The sequence below is a fragment of the Notamacropus eugenii genome, chromosome 5 (genome assembly GCF_028372415.1).
Source record: "Notamacropus eugenii isolate mMacEug1 chromosome 5, mMacEug1.pri_v2, whole genome shotgun sequence".
In the NCBI taxonomy this organism is placed as follows: domain Eukaryota; kingdom Metazoa; phylum Chordata; class Mammalia; order Diprotodontia; family Macropodidae; genus Notamacropus; species Notamacropus eugenii.
The window spans coordinates 32,779,713-32,801,082 of NC_092876.1; the positions used below are offsets into that span (position 1 = coordinate 32,779,713).

At 51.1% G+C, this 21,370-nt stretch overlaps 2 protein-coding genes across 6 annotated transcripts; one reads left to right on the plus strand and one right to left on the minus strand.

Moving 5' to 3' along the window:
• Positions 1–493: 493 nt before the first annotated feature.
• TMEM147 (transmembrane protein 147) lies at positions 494–2,841 on the plus strand. 5 transcript variants are annotated; one of them, XM_072616363.1, is made up of 8 exons: positions 494–655; positions 1,312–1,411; positions 1,509–1,578; positions 1,658–1,723; positions 1,976–2,112; positions 2,231–2,315; positions 2,402–2,523; positions 2,632–2,841. In XM_072616363.1, the coding sequence occupies exons 2-8, from the start codon at positions 1,335–1,337 to the stop codon at positions 2,750–2,752; spliced, it is 678 nt and encodes a 225-aa protein (XP_072472464.1). In that variant the 5' UTR covers positions 494–655; positions 1,312–1,334; the 3' UTR covers positions 2,753–2,841. The 5 variants fall into 5 exon arrangements, with proteins under 5 accessions (XP_072472464.1, XP_072472462.1, XP_072472463.1 ...); XM_072616361.1 differs by having other exon boundaries at positions 531–655; positions 1,317–1,411; XM_072616362.1 differs by having other exon boundaries at positions 586–746; positions 1,317–1,411.
• Positions 2,842–5,473: 2,632 nt separating this feature from the next.
• Positions 5,474–21,042, minus strand: ATP4A (ATPase H+/K+ transporting subunit alpha). The gene is made up of 22 exons (XM_072616244.1): positions 20,354–21,042; positions 19,726–19,866; positions 19,577–19,636; positions 18,329–18,532; positions 18,028–18,141; positions 16,000–16,252; positions 15,576–15,844; positions 15,142–15,340; positions 13,948–14,057; positions 13,690–13,824; positions 12,569–12,761; positions 12,145–12,320; positions 10,943–11,079; positions 10,442–10,592; positions 9,471–9,639; positions 8,937–9,091; positions 8,641–8,764; positions 7,475–7,620; positions 7,210–7,343; positions 5,973–6,074; positions 5,785–5,876; positions 5,474–5,635 (listed from the first exon to the last, which is right to left on the minus strand). Exons 1-22 carry the CDS (start codon positions 20,363–20,365, stop codon positions 5,607–5,609), a joined length of 3,105 nt encoding a protein of 1,034 aa, XP_072472345.1. The 5' UTR covers positions 20,366–21,042; the 3' UTR covers positions 5,474–5,606.
• Between the last annotated feature and the right edge of the window lie 328 nt (positions 21,043–21,370).

The following is a 21,370-nucleotide window of genomic DNA, read 5'->3' on the forward strand; positions in this document are numbered from 1 at the left end:
CCGGTCTATATCCTGCCTCTGTGTGTGTGTCTCATACCTGCCTGTCTGTGTGCTCCCTGTCTACACAGCGTCACCCTTTCCTTTATTCTGTGTGTGTGTGTGTGTGTGTGTGTGTGTGTGTGTGTGTGTGTATCCTCTCGGTCTCTGTCCATCATCAGCCTGTGTGTGTCGTTGCTTGTGTATCTGGGCAACGTGTTTGTTTGGGCACGTGTGTTCCCTGTCCATACTGCCTTCCTTTCTCAGTGCCTAGGTGTCCTGCCTCCCTCAGCCCCGGTGCACGTGTCTCTGCGTGTATAGAGGGCTTACGGGGGGGTGAGGGTGAGGATGAGGGTGGGGGTCCCACGCGGAGGGGTCGGCTCCAGGAGGCGGTGAAGGAGAGGAGCACCGGTCTAGGAGGAGGTGGAAGAGACTCTCAGAGCTGGGCCACGTGGAGCGATCCCAGGACGGCCCCGCCCCGCGCGCGGATGACTCCGCCCCCATCCCGGCTGACTCCGCCCTCACGTCGCAGACTCCGAGGTCACGTGTGCTTAGTGGGGTTTGAGTGGGGGAACTACTATTCCCGGCCTGCTCTGCGCGGAGGGGGAAAGGGTCGAAGGAGGTTGGCGCGTGCGCAGGGAGTCCTAGAGAAGCGCCCAGTAATTCAGGGCCGCTCGTGGTGCGTGGGGGGCTCAGGAAGACCCGGAGCTGGTGGTGATCCTGGTCTTCAGGCCGGGTCATCGAGGAGGGCTGGGGGCAGGGCTGGACACGTGAGGGGAAGGAGGGCAGGGCTGGACACCTCGGGGGAAGCGGGGCAGGGCTGGACACCTGAGGGGAAGGGGGGCAGGGCTGGACACCTGAGGGGAAGGGGGGCAGGGCTGGACACCTGAGGGGAAGGGGGGCAGGGCTGGACACCTGAGGGGAAGGGGGGTAGGGCTAGACACTTGGCCGTCCTTGCGGGGAGGGGGCAGAGTTGGACACTTGGCTCTCCTGGGACCCCCTGGAGAAGGAAACCCGTGGTGAAGGAATGGAGACTGAGGGAAAGATGCATGTGTCCCTTGGTGGGGGGGTGAAAGTTAGGGACAGGCCACTGGGGGCCCTTGGAGGGTAGAGGTTGAGGGTTGGACATTCATGCCCCTTTGGAGGTGAGGCTCAAGATTCCTAAGGCCCTCTCTAAAGACTGGGATCTCCAAGGGGCTGAAGGCCTTCCATCCTAGGAACCCTAAAAGGAGGGCATCCCTCTGGCTCCCTGAGAACGGGGCTGGGGGAGGGCAGATGAATTGGGGGAGGACTGAGGGAGCCACTTAGGGCCCGGCTTTGTCTGTTCTTGGCCAGCTCAGGTGCCACGAGGGCCCACCATGACCCTGTTTCACTTTGGGAACTGTTTTGCCTTGGCATACTTCCCCTACTTCATCACGTACAAGTGCAGTGGCCTGTGAGTACCAGGGGTTGCCTGGGCTGGGGGGAAGGGGGGGTTAGGGTGGCCTCTCTTGGGCCTGGCCCTCACCTGCAGGAATCCCTCCCGCACTCAGATCAGAGTACAACGCCTTCTGGAAATGTGTGCAGGCCGGAGCCACCTATCTGTTTGTGCAGCTGTGCAAGGTGAGAGAGCAGAAAGCAGAGGGCTGGCCTTGCCCTGGCCCCTCCTTGCACCCCTCTAAGCCCTTCCTCTGTCCCCCAGATGCTGTTTCTCGCGACCTTCTTCCCCACCTGGGAAGGTGGAGCTGGTATCTACGATTTTATAGGGGTGAGTGACTCCTGGGAATGATGGGGAGGCACGCCATAGTGGGAGAACACAACCAGGGGCTGCCAGGGGGCAGTGGGCAAAGAGCCTGTGCTGGATTAGAAGCTGGACCTCAGTTCAGATTCTGGCTCAGCCTAATGGTTTTGTGATGCTGAAGAAGTCTGTTCTCTAACACTTAGGTCCCCTCTCTGAGAAATGGGGGATTTCAGCTGGCCCTTTCCAGCGCTAATCTCTGGGAATTATCCTGTCTACCAGGAATTCATGAAGGCAACTGTAGACCTGGGTGACCTTGTGGGCCTCCACCTTGTCATGTCTCGGAATGCGGGGAAGGGCGAGTACAAGGTTATGGTGGCGGCCCTGGGCTGGGCCACAGCAGAACTCATCATGTCTCGGTGTGTAGGTTGTGTGGGACCTCTGTCTCTGGGCCTCTGGGGATGGGGGTCAGAAGACCAGACTCCTGACTCCCCAGGGTGGCCTGAACTGCTGGCCCCTATTTCTTCTCTCTTCTAGGTGTATCCCTCTCTGGGTCGGAGCCCGGGGCATTGAATTCGATTGGAAATACATCCAGATGAGCATTGATTCCAACATCAGCCTGGTAATTGTACCTACCACCACCCCACCCTGCCACCACCTTTGCCCTATGAACCTGTCTCCTGGCTGACCTTCAATCTCTGACCCTAGGTCCACTACATTGCAGTCTCTGCCCTGGTGTGGATGTTCACTCGGTATGACCTGCCCCGAAACTTCCGCCCCCCACTGACTCTCCTCCTGGGAATCAGCGTCTACAAAGCCTTCATCTTGGAGTGAGTGAGGGGTTCAACCCTTCGGAGGGAGGCTGGATGGGGTCTGCCTCCAAGGAGGGGACAGGACAGGAGGAGACTCCATTCTCCCTTGCTCTTCCTTCCTCCCAGGGCTTTTGTCCACCTCTTCTCCCTGGGCAGCTGGACGGCACTGCTGGTCCGAGCGGTGATGACCGGTGTCCTCGCCTTGAGTTCCCTCAGTCTCTTTGTCACTCTTGTACACGGCAACTGACCCACTCCCCTAACCCCTTCCGGAGGATCCAACTCCTGGGCTTAGTCCCTCTCTTTAGAATAAAAGAATTCTTATGTTGTTTTTTCCCACTTGTGTTATTCTCTCTGTATACCTCCCCTGCCTCCTTCTCAGACCTCTCCTAACTTCACAGGTGGTACAGTGGAAAACTCCACTAGATTTAGAGTCAGAAGATTTGATCTTGCATGTCACTCACATCCATTCTGTACTAAATGCCCTCAAAGGTCCCATTCAGCCCTAAACCTAGGAGGCCCCTCTGGGCCTCAGTTGCTCCATCTCTGAAAGGAAGGGATTCCACTATGTGGCCTCTGAGATTCTGCCCCTAATTGGCTTGTGATCCTCTCCCAGGCTTCCTCTCATCATCCTCATTTACAGAGGAGAAAACTAAGGCTCAGTCACTAGCAGGTGACCACAGCTTCCACCATTGTCCATATCAGAGATGGCCTTCCAACACTTTCAAGCCCTGGGACTCCTTTCTCATCAGCCTTCTGAAATCCTCCATGTCCATGAAGCGAACCTTCCTTAATCTCCCAGCCCACCTTGCATCTCCCCAGAGCCCTTGCTTCATCCCCCTGAGTTGATGATCCCCCTGATTAGACCCCTTCCCCTCCATGGGCCTGTTTCCTGATCCGAATCAAGGGGCAAGGTCCAAGAGAGCAAAGGTTTGCTCATGGAACCAACCCAGTGTGCTGTCCGTAGCTCAGTGCCCACCTCCTCAGAGGGCACTTTGCTCCCGCCACTCAGCCTGATGCCCCGGCTTCTCTTTTCCAGGTGTATCCATGCCCTATTCCTCACAGATGGGCAGGGACCTGAACCATCCCTCCCTCTGCACCTGGCATGGAATAGAAAGGGACCTTAACAATCATCTAGTCTGACATTTTATTGGGGGGGAAGATAATGAGGCAAGTGACCTGCCCAAAGATACCCAAGCATGAGTGACAGGCCTCATTGAGACTCAGGTCATCTAGCTCTAAATCCAGCCTTCTTTTCAATTGCAAAGATTTTTACCAAGTGTTTTACAAACACTAAACTTCCCTCTGAAGCAGGGACTGCAGACTTTATTTTATCCCCATTTCACAGGTAAGGAAACTGGCTCAGAGATCAGGGGATTTTTTGTTCCAAAGTCTCCCAGTTAGTGAGCATTGAGGTCAGAATTCAAACCCAGACGCCTCCAAGTCTAATGCTCTCTCCACTACAAGCATGTCACATGATCTTAAACAAGTAATTTCACCTCTCTGGCCTTCATTCTCTTTATCAGTAAAATACAAGGTCTTTCTAGCTCTATTGATCTGAGACTGTATGGCCAGGAAAAAAGCCCTTGGACTGGGTAATCTAGTGAGCCAGCCTGTACCAAGTGTGTCTCTAAAATCAGGATTATCCAGCCCTGCTCTGGTGACTATGACTGACTGATATGGACATAATGGCTTATTCTTGAAAATGTCCAACCTGTTTATTCAAGGTGTCTCAAAATCTTAGTTAAGAGTTTCTACACCTTTGATGCCCTAGGTACTTGGTACAGCCTGTTATTGGCTTGTAAGCAAGGGGTTGCCATGTGAGTCTTGAAGCTGTGGTTTACATGTCCTCCTGGGACATCATGATAATAATCACTTAGAAAGCACTTTAAAGTTTACAAGGCACAGAGTCAGGTAAAAATGGTTTTGTGGCAATGGCTAGTTTATAACCTGGGACCCTACTTTATGGTTAAAAAAAAAGATCTGAGGGTGCAAAGGTGGGGAACATGTGGCCCTCTAGGTCCTCAAGTCCTGCTCTTTGACTGAATCCAAACTTCACGCAACAAAACAAAGTGGATCTGTTCTGTGAAATTTGAATTCAAAGGGCTGTACTTGAGGACTTAGAGGGCTACATGTGACCTTGAGGCCACAGGTTCAACCCTTGTGGATTGAAGGCTTAATATGAGTTGTTAACATAAATTGTGCTTTTAACAGCCAGAATATACACACAGACACACACACACACACACACACACACACACACACACACACACAGATGTTGGCCTGCATTAAGAGAGGCATTCAGAGGCGAGAGTCCCTCTGTCCTCTGTTCTTTCAAACCACTCCTCAAGGATTGTTTCACTTCTGAGTACCACAATGTAAGGATACAGGTGCACTGGAAAGGGTCCAGAGGAAGGTGGCCAGGTTAGGGAAGGGCTTTGAGTCTAGTATGAGGATTTGATTAGCTGGGGAGTTGGGGGTGGAGAGTGGGGAGAGGGAGGGACTGTCCAAAAGCATAGTGGGCTGTCTCTAGAGCCATGAGGCTCTCCCTAATTGGCAACTCTTCAAAGACTGCTTGTTGGATCTGTTACAGTGATAGGAAAATCCCCTTTGGAGATCTTCCTGAGTTCAGATTTGGTCTCAGACACTAGCTGTGTGACCCTGAGTCAGTCACTTCACCCTGTTTGCCTGTTTCCTCATCTATAAAATGAACTGAGAAGAAAATGGCAAACCATTTTGGGCTGCATGTTCGACTAGACCCTCCCAATCCTAAAATTCTGTGATTCTGTTGATATATATAGCAAATGTCTCCCTACCCTGCAAGTGACAATTTGTGATAGTACTATGCAGGTATAGTGGTAAAAGTCTATTCTGCCTCAAGATGCAGAATGGTGTGTAAGAAAACACAGAGAAACTTACACACAGAAAAGTGTGTAAGTACAGTACAAGTAGGAGACAAGGGACGCCCAGGTTCCAGCTCACATGACTTTTTATTGGCCTCCTCCCTCCCTTGGAGAGTCCAGACATCCAGGACTCAAAGCTTCTCCCTAATCAGGTCTGAGATTTTAGACCCAGGGAAGGCCAGGTCCTTGGTGGCATTTCCATTAATAATACAGCTCCTTGTCCCACCAACCTGAGGGAGAGATAGAAATGGAAAGAGACAAATGAGGAAAAGAGCGAGAGAAAGGTAAAGAACCCTGGGAGAAAAGTTTAGTTTCACTATTAGATATTGAAGTCAGAATTGGGTGGGATTAGGAGATGGGTGTCTGCTGCTAAACTTACTTCCCGGGCAGCAGCGCACACCAAGCTTCCGGATCTCATCATAGACGAAAATGAGAAGGCCAAAGGGCATTGGGACGAGCCACCACTGGTACCTGGAGGAATCCAAGGGAAAGTGTCACAGAAGAGGACAGGGCACTTCCTGGAATCCCCAGCAGCACCAGAGGTCCCCAGTCCCCCTGTTCCCATACCGGATGGGCATGAAGTTGAAGATGTTGGGCATTCCAGGGCAGTAACACAGAAAACAGCCAATGCAGACCTGGAACACTATGGCAATAACCAAGATCTTGTTCCTGGGGGGACAATGGGGGCTCAGCATCTGGCAGGTGGAGCAGGAGTAGGGGAATTGGAAAGGGAATAAGGGATACGGGATATATAGGCTGAGGAAGGAAGTCAGAGATCTGCTGGCTAGGGGAATGGCAGGTAGGGTGGTAGGAAGAACATTGCTCCTGGAGTTAGGAAACCTGGGCTCTGCTCCCCATTCTGCCAGTAACTTCTTGGGACCCCAGGCAAGTTCTTTCCCTTCTCTGGACCCCGGCTTTCTCCCCTTTGGTAGCTCATGTTTATATAACCCTTTAAAGCTTACAAAGTACCCTCCAGGTACCATTTCATCTTCACAACAACCCTGGAAAGTAGAGCCTGTTAATATCCTCATTTTATAGATGAGGAAGCTGAGGCAGACAAATGAGTTGCTCAGGATCTTACAGCTACTATCTGAGGTGGGATTCAAACTCAGGTCTTCTTGACTCCAAGTTCACACACTATATGAACAATGCCTTCAAAATTAGGGGCTTGAATATAATTCTTAGTGTGATATGGAGAGTCACTTGAATACCCTTCAAGACCCTAATCTGCAACTCTTCTCCCCTCTCATGGTCTCTACCTCCTCTTCCACTAATATGTGAGTGCACATGTTGTTTCTCACATGCTTTTCATCCACAGGAGCATGGTAAGAGGCCATGGAATCCAACATGATAAAGACGGGGAAGGGAACATGCGCCAGAGGAGGTGGGATTTGCCCAAGGTCATGCCATGAGTAAGTGGCACTGGTGGGATTGGAACTCAAGTCTTCCTGACTCTCCAGAGTTAGCACAAAGGGCTGCTCTTGGGATCCAGGGGAGAATACCGTACTGCATAGACCACAGAGCATTTACATGGGCAGCCAATGGTTGGAGGCTCTTAGATCTTGAGCCCTTAGAGGCATCCAATCCAGTGCCTTCATTTTGCAGAGGAGAGAAGAAACTTGGACCAAGATTACATCTACACCTGCCAGGGAGAATCTGAACCCAGGTCTTTTGACTCCAGAGCCAGCATTCTTTCCGGTTTACCTACCACCCATAGTATTAAGGGAATGTGTATATGGAGGTGGCGGGGGACGGAGAATGGGAGTGGGAAAGGGATCCCGGGGTTGGGGCTGGGGCTGGTCACCGGAAGAAGCCCTGCTGGAAGGCAGAGAGTCGACGGGTCTTTCGGATGAGTACATCTGCTATCTGACACATCTCGATGCTGATGAAGAACACCGTATAACAGGTATACTGCTGGTAGAGACGCTGGCGGAAGGTCTGTGGGGTCAGGGGTCAGAGGTCAAAGGGTAGCCAGAATCAGCTGCAGAGCCTGGTCCAGCCAGTTTCCACCTTTCCCTCCCTCATCCTGCTTCATGCCTGGGCTGGACTCAAGGGTCACCAGGGCTCACCCATTCCTGGCCATAGCTGTCCTGTAGGTCCTGTAAGTGGTGGTTCTCCCAGTGGGGCCGCAGGCCCACACAGAGCAGGGGGAACCAGCCCTCCTGGGCCATAGCCGTGAAGTAGTCAGTGAAGCCAGCAAAGGATTGGATGGCACCTGGGGGCAGGGAACAGAGGGGACAGACCTGAGGATTGGATGCCCATTCCTTTCCAGGCATCATTCCTTGGGGAGGCTGTAGTCCTATCAGTGTCTCCTATATGGAGCTGGGCACTTCCCCGGGTCAGTGTTGAAGCTGATCACAATGGAGATGCAGAGGTCATGGGTTCAAATTCCATCTCTGCCATTTATATCTGAGTGACCCTGGGCAAGTCATCGCACCTCTGGGAACCTCCGTTTCCCTATCTGTAAAGGAGGGGGAATGGACCCGGGGATGGGACATCCCTTACAATTCAAGATCTGGGATTCCACGATGTTATAGTTGAATAATCTGCCCTGCTTCAGGAAATATGTGTTGAATGAATGACCAGAAACTGGGGGATAGAGTTCATCCTTCGTTTTGGAAGAGGACCAGTGACATCACAGGGGATATCTTGACTCATGGGTGGATCAGATTTAAGTGAGACAGAGCTGCACAAAGTCATCAGCCTCACTCTTCCAGAGTCCTCAAAGTCCATGACAGGACAAAAGTCGGGACAAGTGGCAATGGGATGCATTGGGATGATGCTGGCCTCTTCAATGTCTGACCACGCTCTAAGCGCTCCACAGCCCCTGCCTCAGCAGACTTCACAGGCACTGGAACAAATTGTTCTCACTTGCCCATTCCTCCAGGGGAAATCTTCAGGGGCTTAGGGTAGGCATCCCCCTACCTCACTGGGTTTTGAGATGCCACCCCCCCACCCACCCCCCGCATTACTCTCAACCTAGTTTAGCCCAGATGGTGTGTGGCCACATTTTCTTGTGAGATTTGCGTGGCAAGTGGACACCACTTGTGGATGAGCAGCCCACTAAAAGACTGGCCAAGGCTCACCAGAGGTGTTAGTCCTCCTCAAAGCTCTGTACATCTCAGAAACATAACTAGAACAGAAGACATGGAGACAGTTGAGGCTGAAAGATGGAGGGGAGGGGGGAGAGAGAAACATAGCAACTGGGGACTCCGTGGTGCACTGGCTCCCTCACCTATCTGGAAGTAGGAATAAGCAGCCAAGGGCTCGTTCACCAGCCGGTCCCGTTTAGGGTTGCGTGGCCGAAGGTGCATGATATCACTCTCTGCTGCCTCGTAGGCAAGAGACACTGAGGGAAACTGGAGAAAAGGGAGGGAGGTGAGGGGCACTAAGAATGTGCAAGGGGGTCCTTGGGGAAAAGGGACACTACCAGAGTCAGGTGCCCGAGTAAGGTCTCAGGGTTGGGGTGAGGGTCAAGGGAGGGTGTTGGGGTCGGATGGGGTCAAGGTCAGGGTTGTGCCGAGGTCTCACGATGTCAGTGCAGAGCTCGATGAAGAGAATGGTGATGCATCCCAGAGGCAGGGGGACGCTGACGGTGATATAAATGAGATAGGGGGTCAGCTCGGGGATGTTCTTGGTCAGCGTGTAAGCAATTGACTTCTTGAGGTTGTCGAAGATCAGACGCCCTAGGGGAGAAGAACGCAGGAGCGCACCAGGTAGGACTGAGGTCGTCCCAGATTATCCCTGGATTCTATCGCCTTCCCCTACCCTCCCCCCAAGGGCCTACTGACTCTCGGGGTCGCCCCCAAATCCCAGGCCCTGAAGGCTGAATTCCAAGCTCTTTCCCCAATCCCAAATTGTGGCCCCGACTCTGCTCAGACGCCCACCCCACTCCAGCACCTGGGTCTCCAGACACCCTCATTCCTCCTTGTTCAGCCCTAATTCCATTTCCTGGCACCTTGTTCCGCATCTCTGTCCCGTCCGTGTTCTGAGGTCCCTTCCTCCATGCTACACTCCATCACTCACCACCACCCCCCTTCCCCCAGTCCCCACTACGGCTCCCACCCTGCTCCACGCCAGTCACTATGGAGGCAAAGTTGTCGTCCAGCAAAATCATGTCGGCCGCGTTTTTGGCGGCGTCTGAGCCAGCGATGCCCATGGCCACGCCAATGTCCGCCTTCTTCAGGGCGGGGGAGTCGTTCACTCCGTCCCCGGTCACGGCCACTATCGCGCCCTGCAGGGGTCAAGCGAAAGGAGGTCGGGAGGCTGAGGGCCAGCGCCTTCCTTACCTCACCCTCCCACCTCCCGTGGATACCAAGACCGCGGCTGACACAGTTCAGATTGCGCCCCACGGGAGTGAGAACATGAAGCGTGTGGTTTAGAGAGGAGAGGACCTTGGAGGCAATGAATTTAAAGCTGAAAGGGAAATTAAGTTTCCAACCTCCCATTTATCAGACAGGAAAACTGAGTCCCAGAAAGGGGAAACGACTTGGTTGAGCACACAAGTTATTCATTGATGGAACCTAGACTCTGACTTTATGGAGAATGTTCTCACCTCCCCACTCTAAAACCTTCATGCCCTGGATGGGGAAACTGAGACTTACAGAAGGCAAGGGACTTCTCAACATTACATGGGCAGTTAGAATCAGAGGTAGGACTCAAACCCAAGATTCCTGAGTCCCAGAACTGGATGGAATTTAGGAGATGTAGATGTCCTTTCAGGACTTCCCTGACCTGGGACACACAAGGACCAGGACCCAAAGACCCCTAGATTTGGAATTAGGAGACCTGGGATCAAATTCTGGACTAACCATAGCTTGACTTCTCTGTGCCTCAGTTTTCCCATTTGTAAAATGAGAGAGTTGAGTCTATCTCCAAAGCCCTTTCTAGCTGAGTCCTGTCTATGATCTAAGAAGGATCATCCAAGAAGGCACATACAGAAACAGGGAATTTGTCAAGGAATCTTTTTATCCCTAATACTAGAACAGTGCCTTGTATACAGTTGACACTTATTAAATGCTTATAAACTTGAATACCAGGCGCTGGCAGCTCTCTACAATGACCAGTTTCTGCTGGGGGCTGGTCCGGGCAAACACCATCTCTGGGTGCATGCGCAGGGTCTCCACTAGCTCCGCTGGGTCCATGTCCTTCAGTTGGGCCCCATTCACCACACAGGCACGGGCATCCCTGGTGTTAGAAAACAGAAGATGTAATTAGTTAGGTCAGGCTCGGGGTACTTAGCCCAGCACGTGAGCGTTGAAGTAGATAGAGCACCAGACTCATCTTCCTGAATTCAAATCTGGCTTCAGACACTTCTTGGCTGTGTGACCCTGAGCCAGTCACTTAATCCTGTTTGCCTCAGTTTCCTCATCTGTAAAATGGCAAGCTACTTCAGTATCTTTGCCAAGAAAACCCCAAATGGGGTCTCAGAGAGTCAGACACGATTGAAAAAGGCTGAACCTCAGGCTGAGGAGATCTCCAGGGTTGAGAGACAGTGTGAGAGAGAATTGGGGAAGGGGGAGAGAGGTGGGCCTCACCGCCGATTGACTTGCTCCACTGGCACTCGGAGCCTGGCAGCAATGTCCTCAACAGTCTCACTGCCCTCAGAGATGATGCCCACGCTGGCAGCTATGGCCTTGGCAGTGATAGGGTGGTCACCTGTCACCATGATCACCTAGAGTAAAGGGGAGAACAGTTCACAGATCTCAGATGATAAATGTAAAGCAGAAAGGACCCTTAGGGACTATGAGTCCAGTTCTCTCATTTTTACAGATAAGGAAACTGAGGTACATAGAACTAAAGGGACTTGCCCAAAGTCTCCTAAATAGAAAGTAGAGACTCACTCATTCCAAAAGATTTATTATCAGCTGTGTAACCATAAATAAATCACATAAGCACTCAATCCTCTGGTCAGAGAAGGAACTAATCAATCGCAAGTCCAGTTCCTTCCCCTATGTTTCTTCCCAGTGACACTATTGAAATAGAGTTACCATCTCAATGACTGTTTTTCAGTCCAGACCCATGATTTGTCAATATAAGGAGCTCTCAATGTGGTTAAGTGACTTACCTAGGGTCTCACAGCCAGTATGGGTCAAAGGCAGGACCTGAACCCAGGTCTTTCTGAATCCAAGGTCATCTCCCTCTCTTTGTTAAATACTTTCTACCTTCACCTATCAGGCCCCACTTTACTGATAAGGATGTTCATGATGTTCAGTTCTTTCAGTCATGTCAGATTCTCCATGACCCCATTTGAGGTTTTCTTGGCAGAACACTGGGGTGGTTTCCCATTTCTTTCTCCAGCTCATTTTACATATGAGGAAACTGAGGCAAGCAGGATTGAGTGACTTGCCCAGGGTCACACGGATAGTAAGTGTCTGAGGCTGAATTGTAACTCAGGAAGCTGAGTCCTCCTGACTACAAACTCACTGCTCTATCCACTGTGTCACTTAGCTGGCTCAAGATACTGAGGTTCAAAGCAAATGGATAGGATTTATATCATAGGATTTAAATAACTCACCCTTTTTCTAGATGAAGAAACTGAGACTTGGGGAGGTTTGGTGACTTGCCTGAGGGCAAGCACAGAGAGGGGGCAAAGGTAAAATTCAAGCCCAGGTCTCCCGATTCCCCAGTCCTAGCACAGCTGTCTCCTGTGGTCCCTTTGTCCCACTCTCCCATCCTGGATCCTAAAGCCATCCCCTCCCTGACATATCACCCCTGACCCCTGCCCCACATTTGGTACCCTGATGCCTGCTGTCCGACACTTGAGCACAGCATCAGGCACTGTGGCCCGTGGAGGATCGATCATAGACACGAGCCCAGCAAAGCAGAGTCCACTGCTTGGAAAGTTAATATCCTCAGAGTTGAAGGCAAAACCTCGAGGGAAGTCCTTCTCGCTCAGGTAGAGGTGACAGAATCCTGTAGACACAAAGTGCATTAGAACCCTGCCTGGGAGCATGAAGTTGGTCCTGCTTGGGGCTCCCCCTAACGAAGGGTCCCTGGTCTCCAGGACCACGTTGTCAGATTGTGGGTCAAACCCTGGAAATCTCCCATTTTATAGATGAGGAAACTGAGGCTCAGAGGGGAGGAAGGCTTCTGCCAGACCCAGCCCTGAGCTCTGGTCCCCAGGCTCCGTCCCCACTGCCCCCTTCCCAAGCCCTGCTTACCAAGGACCCGCTCGCCCAGCCCCCCCAGGGCCAAGTAGGCGGTCTGGAAAGCCTCACGCCACTGCTCGTCCAGTGGCAGCTCCTGGCCTTTGATGAGGATGGAGCTGCATCTCTCCAGGATCCGCTCAGGGGCCCCCTTCATCACCAGCACGTGGCGCCTGTCTCTTGGATCCTCCAGCTCATGGATGGACAACTGGCAGGGGAGGGGAGGCAGGGCAGAGGCTTAGAGTTGGAAGGGGCTTTTGAGTTCACCCCCTCTGACTCCCTGAGCTCATGATGCCAGAGATGAAATTACTTGTACAGATCCCAAAGAGATTTGGACCCAGAGACTCTGCTTCTGCAGGACCTGGGGTAGAGGGGAGTCTTGGGACTATGACTGGAATCACAGAGAAAAAGGTTAAGGTAGGTTTGGAGGTCACAATAAATACTTTGTAAATGCTGGACAGAACAGACAAAATGTCTGCTCACATGGGGGCAAGGGGAGATCCAGGGGTTAGATGAAAGGTTTCTTGACCAGTGGAGTCCCCTCAAGTCACCAGATCATTCCCCCACTCAATACACATGGGCACACAGATCTTGGGATGAAATCATGAGGGCTGGGAGGAATCTTAGAGATCATTAAGTTCAGCCCTCATCATTTTACAGAGAAGGAAACTGAGGCAACCAGACTCACCCATAATCATACAGCTGCTAAGTGTCTGAGGTGGGATTTGAATCAGGCCTTCTTGATCTCACATCAGTCATTTTAGCCAGTATGCCATACTGACTCAAAGAATTGATGGTGGGGGGAGAGACTCTGGCTTGGCCATTTCAGGGAATGAGCTGATGAGACTCCTAATTCTCATCTCTATAACTGTTCTGAAGTTTGTAAAAGTACTTTCCTCCAAAGAAGTGACAAGTCTTGTGGTCTCCATTTTGCAGATGAACAAGTTCAGGCCCAAGAAGGGAAGTCTTTTTCCTGGGGTCAGTCCCTCCTGGCTCCCAAACTCAGGGCACTTTACTCTCTTTGCAGTGGACCCCTCTGGGAAGGCTGGCACAGAGAATCTAACAAGCTTTGGGAAGGGGATTGATTGACTGACTCTGGGGAAGGAAGTAGGCATAGATAGGTTTCAGGGCCGCACCTGGAACTTGTTGGTGGAGTTGAAAGGGATCTCGCAGACCTTGGGGAAACGATCCCGGTAGCCCATGGCATTGCCCAGGGTCAGCTCGGAGAATTTGAGGAGGGCAGTCTCTGAGGCATCTCCTATCACAATGCGCTGGGGAGAGAGGGACAGATAAAGGCGGTGATATAAGGCAGGGCCCCCAATCCTGCCATTCCCCCCAAACCTGGAAGTGTTGGTCTCTTCCTCCCAAACCTCTCCCAAGACCCCAGGTCCCACCTTTGGTACTGGCACTGCATCCTGGCCGGACTTGAAGGCTGCACGGTTACAGAGAGTCAATACCTGGCACAGAGCCCGCCATGTCTCTGAAGACTGGTCAAAGGTTTGTCCTGGGGGGGGAGGGGCAGAGTGGGTAGGAGGGATACAGGTTGGTGCCTGGGAAAGGCACCCTAATGGGTCACCCAACCATATTTAGAAATGAGGGAACTGAGGGCAAGATAATCAGATCTCAGCCTAAGAACCAGAAAGGACCAAGCCTTTCATTTGGAAGAATTTGCCCATCCTGGTCACCAGTCCTAATACATCACCCACCTGATGTCATTGGTCCTCTTCAACAACAAAGGACAAGGAAAAACAACAAAACCATGTCACCCTCACCTTGTCCCTGCCCCTGGAATCAGCCTGGGTTCTGCTAGCAAGTTTTATTTATTATTTAGTATTATTTGTTTATTATTAATTTTATTTTGTCAAGAACTAAGCCTCCAGCTCTAAACCGTGTGCTGGGCTTGTAGCCACATTCCCCCCTTTCCAGCTTCCCTTTACATGTTGTCTTCCCCATTACAATGTAATCTCTTCCAGGACAGGGACAGTCTTCCTTAAAGAGGAAGGGTGTCCCATGTGGTATAGGGAAAAGAATGCTGGCCTTAGAAACAGGAAGACCTGGATTCAAATTCTGCCCCGAGCAGGCACTGACTAGCTGTTTAATCCTGAGCAAATCATTTGACTTTTTTCTGACTCAGTTTCTCCATCTGTAAAATGGGGTGATAATACTGCTTACCTCCTAGGGTTGAGAGGATCCAATGAGATAGTACTTGTAAGGCATTTTTACAAACCTTGAAGTGTCCTATAAATGCTAGCAATTAGCATTCAGTGTTGTCATGCTTCACACAGTGCCTGGCATATACTTAATGCTTTATCTGTATCAATCCATCCATCCATCTTTAGATATATGTATATATGTATGTATCCATCTGTTTACCCATCCACCCATCCATCCATCCATCCATCTTTCTGTCTATCCATCTTTGTATGTATGTATGTATCATCTGTCTATCTTCAAAATGAGGACCAGGAAGGCAGAAAGTGACATCAATAGGTATGTAGTTAGTGCTGAAGCCAGAACTGAGATTAGGTTCTCTATTCCCCAGGCCTCCTCTCCCTGTTGCCCAGATGGCCCACCCACTCCTCCTTTACCTGACTGATCCTCAGTTGTGTCAGCTGTGTGCACGTGGTTATCAAACCATAAATGTGATACAGTCATGCGGTTCTGAGTGAGAGTTCCTGTCTTGTCTGAGCAGATCACAGAAGTAGAACCCAGTGTCTCCACAGCCTCCAAGTTCTTGACCACACAGTTCTTCCGAGCTAGACGTTTAGCTGTCAGGGACAGACACACCTTGGGGACAAAGAAGGGGACATGGATTTCAGGCTGCCAACCCTGTCCCTCCCCTTCCCTGCCTAGGACCCAGACATCCAGGGACCTCCCCTTGCTCCCTTTGTGGTCCATCTGGACCAATGTGGCTAGTTGGTAACCTCTCAGAGTCCACTTTCAACCAGCAATGACTCTGGCCAACAGTGACCTGTGTCCCAGGTTCATCATGACTCTTGGAGGAGCCCCGCTTCAGGCTCACCGTGACAGTAGCCAGCAGTCCTTCAGGCACATAAGCCACCACAATGGCCATGAAGAAGACCATAGCCCGAAGGAAGGTGTAGCCAATGCACATGGCCACAATGAAGAAGGTGCCCCCAAAGAGGATGGCGAGCCCTGCGATGATGTCCACAAAGTGCTCGATCTCTATGGCAATCGGGGTCTTCTCATTCTCCACACCCGAGGCCAGCGATGCAATGCGCCCAATGATGGTCCTGTCTCCAGTATTTACTACCAAGCCCTGCGCTGTGCCTGTTAGGGGGAAACAGAGGGGGATATGGTGACGGTGGGGGAGGGGAGAGATCAGGACCAGAGTGACTTGGGCAATGGGGACGGAGCCTGGGGTTGGCCACATAGGGGATGCAAGAGTCAGGGATGGGTGACTCTTCTGGGCTGGGGATACTGACCCTCCAGGCACATGGTGGAGAAGAAAGCTATGTTTCGTGTTTCCAGGGGGCTCTCATGTGTGCACTCTGGTGAACGTGTTTGTGGCTCTGACTCTCCAGTCAGTGAAGAGTTGTCTACTTTGCAGCCCTGTGCAGCCAAGACGCGGATGTCTGCCGGCACACGGTCACCTCCCTTGATCTCCACCAGGTCTCCCACTACCAGCTGGTCAGCGTTGATCTGGAACTTGTCCCCTTCTCTGATCACGGTGGCTTGCTGAGAGGCGGGGAAGTGGGGGAAGGGGGATAAGGGAGGGGAATGGAGAGATGGGGAGAGCCAGTTAGCCTAAATGGTAGCCAACTTAGCAAGAAGAGCTCTGGCCTGAGGAAGGGACCTCAAAAGTCTTTTCATCCAACCCCCTCATTTCACAGATGAGGAAACTGAGGCCCAAGGAGGTTTAAGTGACTTGCCCAAGGTTCAGGTCTGATATTTCCTAGCTGTAGGACTATGAGTTTCCTCAACTATAATATTCTTTGACTGCAACCTGACAGAATTGTCATTTCTTTGATAGGAAAAGTATTTTGTTAAAACGTTATGAAAATGTATTTTTAAATTTATTTAATGTATTTAAATTGTAATTAAATGTATTTGTAAAATATTCTTATTAAAGGTGGAGTCAAAGGACCCTGCCTTTGACTCTTACTACCTATGTGACCAAGTCACTGGGCCTCAGTTTCTTCATTTGTCAAATAAGGGAGGTGGACTAAGATGGTCTCCAAGGTCCCTTCCAGGTCTGAGTGTATGATCCTATCCTTCCATGAAGACTCAGATTCAACTCTTTCCTCTGAAACATATGAGATTCATGACCCCAGGCCTGTCCCATCATCTCTGAATACCCCCCAAAACACTCTTGAGACAACAGGTTAGTGAGTTGACCAACCCTGTGGAAGAAATTGCCATTTTGGGAGAAAGGTCAGGTTCTCTACCTTCTCCCTCCACCATTACTGAGAACATAGACAAAGCAAGTACTGAGAAGTGAAAATTCACATGGAAGGAAATATTGGTACTGGTTCTCTGCCCATTTGACAGATGGAAAAGTCACTTGTCTGAAGATCACAACCCTTAGCTAGAAATAGGCAGAATTGATAGGGCCCTATACAGGGATCCTCAATGAAACCAGAGTCTACCTGGAATCTGGTCACCTGCCCTGCTACTGAATACCCTCTTCTTACCAGGGGTTACTACCCCCAGCATCAAGACCTGGGCCAAGTCTTAGGAGGAATTAATCTACCCACTCTATGCTGGGCTGTCCTGATGGGTGGGTGAATATGCACCAATTCACCTGACCCACTCTGTAGAGTGAGGCCCTCCATCCAACAGAACACCAGGCCTACCTATATCTATTCCACCTCCTACCACCCCAACTTTAGGTGGTACCACAGTGGATAGAGTGCTGGATCTGGAGTCAGAAAGACCTGAGTTCAAATTCAGCCTACAACACTAACTACCTGTGTAGTGCTGAGCAAGTCACTTAACCTTGTTTGCCTCGGTTTTCTTCCCTGTAAAATGGGAATCATAACAGCACTTAGCTCACAGGATTGTTGTGAGTCACAAATGAGATCGTTATCTGTAAAGCCTGGCACATAGTAGGTGCTTTATAAATGCTTTTTCTCCCCTTCCCTTCTGCCTCTTGCTCTGGGAACAGTAATCAAGCCAAACTACTGAAAAGAGAATGAGCTGCCTCTCTGGCTCCTTCACCAGCCCTGTGACTCCCCAGACCACAGCTCCCTTCCCCAGCCCCTCCCCACCTTGTACTGTCCTGTTTTCCACCACTAGTATACAAGTTCCTTGAGATCAGGGTCTCTCTCTCGCTCTTTTTTATATTCAGCACCTTGAACAGTGCTGGGCACACAGTAGGTATTTAACAAATGTTTTTTCTTTCATTCATTCAACCTCAGTCCTCTCCAGCCTCCTCAATCCAGGCCTCTTTCCCCTTTCCCTGCTACATCCTTCCCACCTCCAATCCCTTCCCATCTTGAGGCATCCCGGACCTGTGGCACGAGGTTTTTAAAGCTGGCGATGATGTTTGTGCTTTTAAACTCCTGGTAGTAACCAAAACAGCCGGTAACCACGACAACAGCAATGAGAGCAAGAGCTAGATAGAGCTGGGGAGGAGGGACAGGGGGTGGTTAGTCTTAGAAGAGGGAAGTCATCAGCCCACTGTTCCCCCTTCATCCCTCCTTCCCTCGCTCAGGACACATTACAGTCTAGAACATGCTGGACACACGATGTTCTAGCCTCCCCACCCTCTCCTTGGACAGCAACTGCTTGGGAATTCCCGAGTGGGCTCACATTATCATCTGTGGTGAGGTCCCCCTCTCCAGCCTGGATGCCAAAAGCAATGAGACAGATGGCTGCAGCCACCCACATGAGGCACTGGAGCCCCCCTGCCAACTGCCTGGCAAACTTCACATACTCGGGGGTGCCTTTGGGGGGGCGCAAGGCATTGAGCCCATCTCGGAGCAGAATCTCAGCTGCCAAGCGGGTGGAGAGACCCTGGAGGGAATGCAGGGAAGAAAGGCTCAAAGCTGGACAACCTCACCCAGGACCTCCTCCCAAACTACCCAAAGGTGTGCTGTCACCCTCTCTGCCCCCCAGGTCACCAGTCTCTGTCTTTGCAGGTTTGCTTCTCCTTAATCCATTTCCCTGCTTTTATCTACAGGCTGTCTCTATTATGTCTCTGTCTCCTTCTCTTCTGTACATCAGACCATATCTGGCTTATTAGGGCCAATTCTAAGAAGACTGAGACAAGCCTGAGAGTGGCTAGGATGGGGAAGGGCTTCAATCTCTGGTCAGGTGGGGATTGTTTGAAGAAGAGAAAACTCTAGGGACAAGACATGAGCACCATCTCTAAGCACCTAAAGGCGGGCAGGCTACAGGTTAGCCCTGCTCAGCTTGGCCCCAGAGGGAAGAACCAGGAACAACCAGTAGGAGTCTCAAAAAGACCAGTTAGCTGGGCTGATGGTCAGGAGAGAAAAAACTCCAACAATGAAAGAGTCGTCCTGAAGAGGAACAGGGCACAATGAGTTTCCCAGCTCAGGAAGTCTTCATGCAGAGGCTGGATGATGCCCTGGTGGTCTGGGATGTTGTAGGAGAGGCTCGTGCCTGGGCTTGGGGTGGACTAGACAGCTGCAGGAGACCCTTTCAGTGCTAAACTGAGATTCTAGCTCTGTGTCTATTTCTCATCTCTATCTTTCCTTCTCTTTCTGTCTCTGCCTCTGTCTCTCTCTCTCCCCCACCTGTCTCTATTTCTGCCTGTCTCTGTCTCTCCCTTGTCTATCTTTCTCTGTTTCTGTCTCTCTCTGTATCTTTGTTTCTTTCTCCCTCCTCTTCCTCCCTTTCTTTTACTCTCTTTTTCAGCCTCTCTCTATCTCTTACTCTCTATCTCTCTTTCTCTGTCTTTATTTCTCTCCCCTCTCTGGCTCTTTCTCCCTCTTTCAGTCTCTCTCTGTCTCTCTCTGCCTTTATCTCTCCCTCCTCAATCTGCCTCTGTGTCTTGTTTCTGTCTCTTTCCCCATGTTTCTGTTCCCGTCTCCTCACCTTGGTTGCATTTGTCTGGTATTTCTTCTCCAGTTCTTCCACTGATAGCTGGTGATCATTCTGTAACCAGACAAAGGAGCTCAGCAACCTCCCCAAACCTGCATCCCTCCCCAATCCCAGCTACACCTTCCTGCCCATCCCCCACTCACAATCTCCATCTCCTTCTTCATGTTCTCCAGCCTCTCCTTCTTCCCCCCTCCACCTTTCTTCTTCTTCTTCTGAAGCTTAGCTTCCATGTCTCCCCCAGGGCCCTTCCGGCCCAGTTCCACTGAGTACATTTCATAATTGTCCTGGTGGAGGGAGAACAGTGGAGAAGAGAGGGGACAGAAGCCACCCCTCACCCCCAGCCAGGATCCCCGCCACAGCCACAGCTTCCCCTGGATTCCCAGTAGGACCTTGCTTACCCTCTTTCCCCTAGATCCAGGATGAAAACCTCAGCTACTTCTGGACCCACCCAGTCTCCTCCTCCCCTATACCCAGGATGGGACCCTCAGCTCCTATCCTGGACCTAAAAGAAGATCTCCAGTCTCCATATTCCTCCCCTGGACTAAGGTGGGGCCCTCAGCTATCCTTTCTCTTAGATATAGGACAAGGTTTCCAGTTTCCCTGTCTCTCTCACACCCAGACCAGGACCACAGCCTCCTCTGGGTCTAGAACAAGACCTTGGTTCTCCAGGATGGTACCCTCAGCCACCCTCTCCCCTGGTCCCAGGACAGAAATCACAGATTTGCTTCCCTGCATAGAATAGGTCCCAGGTCCAGGGTTCCCCACACTCACTGACTTCCCCATGGCTGCTCCAGGGCCTTCTTTGGGGGACTGAACTGGGCAGACAAATGTACCCTCGACCTTGACAGCTCTTGATATAGGTGGGGGGGAGGGTACAGGGAGAACAAGACCAGCCCCTAAGGGAACCTGGAGATAAGGGTGTAAGGACTGACGCTGATTATTGGTTCCTTGGGACGACAGCCAGGAGTTGGTCTGGGACAGAACTTCCAGAGGGGTTAGAGGAGAGGAAGCCAGGACAGTCACGGAGTGGGAGAGACCAGGACCCCCACAATAGCTGACTTTCCTCTTCCTTTAAGGGCTCTCCCACCCTCTTCTTCATCCACTTTGCCACACTGTGCCCCCACCTCTGATCTCCAAAACTGGACCAACTGCTCCCCTACTTTGACCTTTCCTGTGACCCGACCTCTACTCTTCTCATCCCCTTTTGGACCAAGTCCTTTCTCCCTAAATTAAGCTGAGACCAAGCAGAAATTCTCTAAAAGGGATTTTTTTTTTTTAACTAAAGAAAGTTAAGAGAAAGCCACAGGAATAGTGGAGTCACCAGGAAGAAGCTGGCCCTGGTCCCAAGACAAATAATGTCTGACCATAGGTTGGCATAGACATAGACTGGCAGCCCATCACATAGTGTGTGGCACCACCAAGATATAGCAAGCTTATCACATGGTACAACGAGCAGATGGGTCACCAGCACACAGAATGCCCAGTGCATGGTGCCACCAGTATCTAGGATACTGAGCAAGCAGGACCACCCATAGATGGGGCAGTGGTTCACAAGACAAGCTACATATACATAGAACACACAGAATCCAATCCAATCCAGTGCAATCCAATGTCAGCTCTTCATGAATGATAGTGTGACATAGCAGCCAAAAAAACTCCTAACCTTGGTTGCATTTGTCTGGTATTTCTTCTCCAGTTCTTTTTTGCTGCTTATATGCAGCTGCTAGGTGACGAAAAGCATCTCACCAGGCCTCAGATACTTACTGTGTGACTCTGAGCAAGTCACTT

Coding starts and splice junctions, on each gene's coding strand:
- TMEM147 (XM_072616363.1), top strand. CDS start 1,335: ATGACCCTGTTTCACTTTGGGAACTGTTTTGCCTTGGCATACTTCCCC. Junction 1,579..1,657: donor TGTTTGTGCAGCTGTGCAAG/GTGAGAGAGCAG, acceptor TCTGTCCCCCAG/ATGCTGTTTCTCGCGACCTT. Junction 2,316..2,401: donor TTGATTCCAACATCAGCCTG/GTAATTGTACCT, acceptor CTCTGACCCTAG/GTCCACTACATTGCAGTCTC.
- ATP4A (XM_072616244.1), bottom strand. Junction 18,142..18,328: donor ACCTCACCACAGATGATAAT/GTGAGCCCACTC, acceptor CCTCCTCCCCAG/CTCTATCTAGCTCTTGCTCT. Junction 16,253..18,027: donor TTAAAAACCTCGTGCCACAG/GTCCGGGATGCC, acceptor CCCGCCTCTCAG/CAAGCCACCGTGATCAGAGA.